At 38.8% G+C, this 3,350-nt stretch overlaps 1 protein-coding gene across 1 annotated transcript in view; it reads right to left on the reverse strand.

Moving 5' to 3' along the window:
* Window positions 1-264, reverse strand: part of amy2a (amylase alpha 2A) — a 3,685-nt gene extending 3,421 nt beyond the window's left edge. The window contains exon 1 of the mRNA XM_016502200.1: window positions 76-264. Within this exon, the coding sequence (XP_016357686.1) occupies window positions 76-247 (172 nt within the window). The 5' untranslated portion in view covers window positions 248-264. The remainder of the gene's footprint in view (window positions 1-75) is intronic.
* Window positions 265-3,350: the final 3,086 nt, after the last annotated feature.

The raw sequence follows: 3,350 nt of genomic DNA on the forward strand, positions 1-3,350 counted from the left end.
ATTATTTTTTATTTTTTTTATCAAAAGCACCTAAAGATATGAACTCCTTGCTTAACTATAATGCTGCATTTAAAAATACCTGAACTCCACCAAAGCCATTTGGTCCGAGGTAGCGCTCACACTCTGCTGCGATATCAGCCCAGCGCCACTCAAACAGGTGGACGATGGCAGTTTTTCCATCTCTGGTGTTTGGGTTAAACTGAGCAAGGCTCAGTCCAAGCAGCGCTGTCAAGATTAAAAGCTTCATCCTTCCCTGGTTCAGAGAAAAACCTACAACAAAACCTAAGCTCATGTTCAGTTTATATACAAAATGGCATTTCCCCTCTGTCCAATCAGGGACCTCAAAGGTTCGGGAAAGCCACTTTGAACAGGTGAAAAACACTGTCCATTTCCCATGGTTCAAACTGAAAATACAGATGTCTCTAAATAAACTTATCAGCATAAACATCAATATATAAACACTGTTAGGTAACAAATTAAAATAAACTTGTAATGAAAAAATATATATATTTTCCCCCCACGAACTCACTGACATCACAAAAATTAAGGTGAAAAAACACCATTGAATCACCTGCTATGTAATAAAGTGAATATTCACAAATATTATGCGATAAAATAAATTAAAGAAAACACCCTATTAATTTTAAAACATTAAGATTTATAGTCCCTGGCTTACCTGGTTATATACAAACACTCATTTGGCTGTGCTCTAAAAGATTTTTTTTCTTTCCTAAAAAAATGTACTACTACTACTAATATAATTAACTGCTACAATACTTGTTTATATAAATCCTTATTGCGTCCAATATAAGTAACATACTAAAATAAATTAAATATTAAACCTCTCTGAATTATGCTATATCTGTGTTAAAAAAAATAGGGGTAAATGTATCTTGCCAAATTACAAGAAAAGTAGGGAAAATAAATATGTTATTTTTCATTGATTTGTATATAAGTGAATTTTATAAATGAAAAATCTATTTTAAAATAATATATTTTATAATACAAAATGTACTTCAGTCTATGGCCCTCAATCAAGTTTGATTTTTGTCTCTTTGTTACAACAAGTCTGGCCACCTCTGATTTATATTATTATTAATTTGCTGTATATAAAAACAAAAAGCCAATGCTATGTTCCCTTAAAGATAGCTTAGTAAACATGCATGCATTTTTGTATGTGTGTTAAACATATTCAATTAATTTCTGGGAACAAATTTGTACCCAGAAGTGAGTTAAAAAATCACATGACAAAGCCTCCTAAAGCCTTATTTTTGAAACATCCTCATTTGTAAAAACAGTAAAGTAAATCAAGTTTCTTTTTTAAATTGTAAAAATGCAGAATGTTTTCTATTTACCCCAACATTGCTCACGAGCACCCCCTTTGCACGCTATGCACCCTCGATCCGCACTTCCCCCGAGCCCGCACTGGGGCGAGCTCCGCAGCAGACTTCTACCTGACAGTCAAAGCAGCATTACGTCACGAAAGTGCAGACTCAGAGGAAGACTGCGAGGGTTTAGGGTGCCATTTGGGACAGGGCCTACTTCTTCACAATGCATAGCTAAATAAAGAACTGATGTTTGAATACGTAAGTACAGCGTTTTCTTTACTCAAGAAACACTAAGTGCATCCCAAATCGCGAACTTATGCACTATTCTATGACGTTTTGTAGTATAAATAGTGCGAGTAGTGTGTTCACACTGAAAATTCCAAAAAGAAAAAGTGCACTTTAAATACCCGGATGATCCACTTAAATAACCGAAAAAATTACGTGTAGAATGTTGGATACTTCATGCACTCAATTGGCGCAGCTTTAATTACTTATCGAAAGGGGAGGGGCTATGAGACTCCGATTATGAATGACAAAATAACCTTATATAATTCATACTATACATGGTTGAGTACATAGTGCATAAGTACATAGTGTATGAGTGCACAGTGTATAATGCGTCATTTGGGACGCAGCTACTATGTCTATAAAGGCTAATGTTTTTGTGTGATTGAAGAGCGGAGAAGAGTCTTTTTTTTCGTTGTCCGCGTCGATGTGCAATACACATGCAAACCGCTAGTCTGCAGTGTCCACAGGCATGTTACTGGTGCAACCCGCAGTGTTAAGGCAAAAGCCGAAGAAGAAGCAGCTTGTCGGAGAAGCATCAGCCGTGGTTGTGTTCCACTCCACTTTTAGACACACACTTGCGAACTTCCCTAAGCACTTCCCCTCGGGGGAATCCCCGCTGCCATTTTGAAGTGCGTTCCACTTCGTGAAGTGAACGAGGGAAGTTTATATGGACAGACCCTCGACCCCTCGATTTTGACCGAGGGAGCGAGTATACTTCATATGCACACTTCAGGCCACTCCACAGACCACAATGCAACACGATTATGACGTCATCGCAGATCGCGTTTAATTTATCCCCACCCCAAACAACTCTATAATATATAAATTATTTTTTTTAACATTTATAACAGCCCATATACATATAGAATGCTGCACCAAACAAATTCATAAGGGGAAAAATGTAAACAATAAACCAACTCTATAGCAGATTCTAAGGGTGCTTTCACACTAAATCGAACTCGGGTTCGGACCAGGCAAGCGAACCAAGTGTGAAAGCACCCTAAGTGATCAAGGGCTTAGGATGTTCCAGTTCAGCCCATTCCAAGAGTTCCGCCAGAAGTGGGCACTCGTGCAACGTAATCAATGACGTATATCGAGTGAACGAGACGGAGGGAACTTTGCGAGTGAAGGGCATAAAAAACGGGGTCGGGGGTGGGGCTTCTCACTTCTAATTTGTGCATCCACGATTCCTTTCCTCTCTTCCTTTCCTCGCGTCTTAGCTCCACCCCTTCAGGATGCGAGGGAAGGATTGCAAGGAGAAGACACGAGGACGGAGGAATTGAATCAAGTGAAATGATTGATTACGTCTTTAATTGATTACTTCTTTAATTAATTTTTCCGTACATTTCTGCCATATGTACATTAACTGACAGTCACCACTGATAAGCTACCACTAAATATTGTACAAACTTAGTTTGCTGTAAAGTTGCTTTGCAACGATTTGTATCATGAAAAACAGGTGCGCACCCGCGAACCGTACCCGAGTCTGCTTAAAAAGGGTGGTCTGGGGTACGGTTCATGTGAACTCTGGTACGGTTCGCTAATAATGTGAACACAATCGTACCAAATCGCGAAAGTGAACCGCTATTAATGACGTATTATTTGATACAAATTTGTGTTTGTGTGTGTGTTTCACTCACTTTCCTGACGAGCGTGACTAACGCGCTGCAAGCAGAGAGCTGTATATCTCATTTCTGTTCGCCTTCAGCGTTCTTTAGAGCATTTGCAGTACGT

Source organism: Sinocyclocheilus anshuiensis, unplaced genomic scaffold, assembly GCF_001515605.1.
Source record: "Sinocyclocheilus anshuiensis isolate Anshui unplaced genomic scaffold, SAMN03320099.WGS_v1.1 scaffold718, whole genome shotgun sequence".
Taxonomy (NCBI): domain Eukaryota; kingdom Metazoa; phylum Chordata; class Actinopteri; order Cypriniformes; family Cyprinidae; genus Sinocyclocheilus; species Sinocyclocheilus anshuiensis.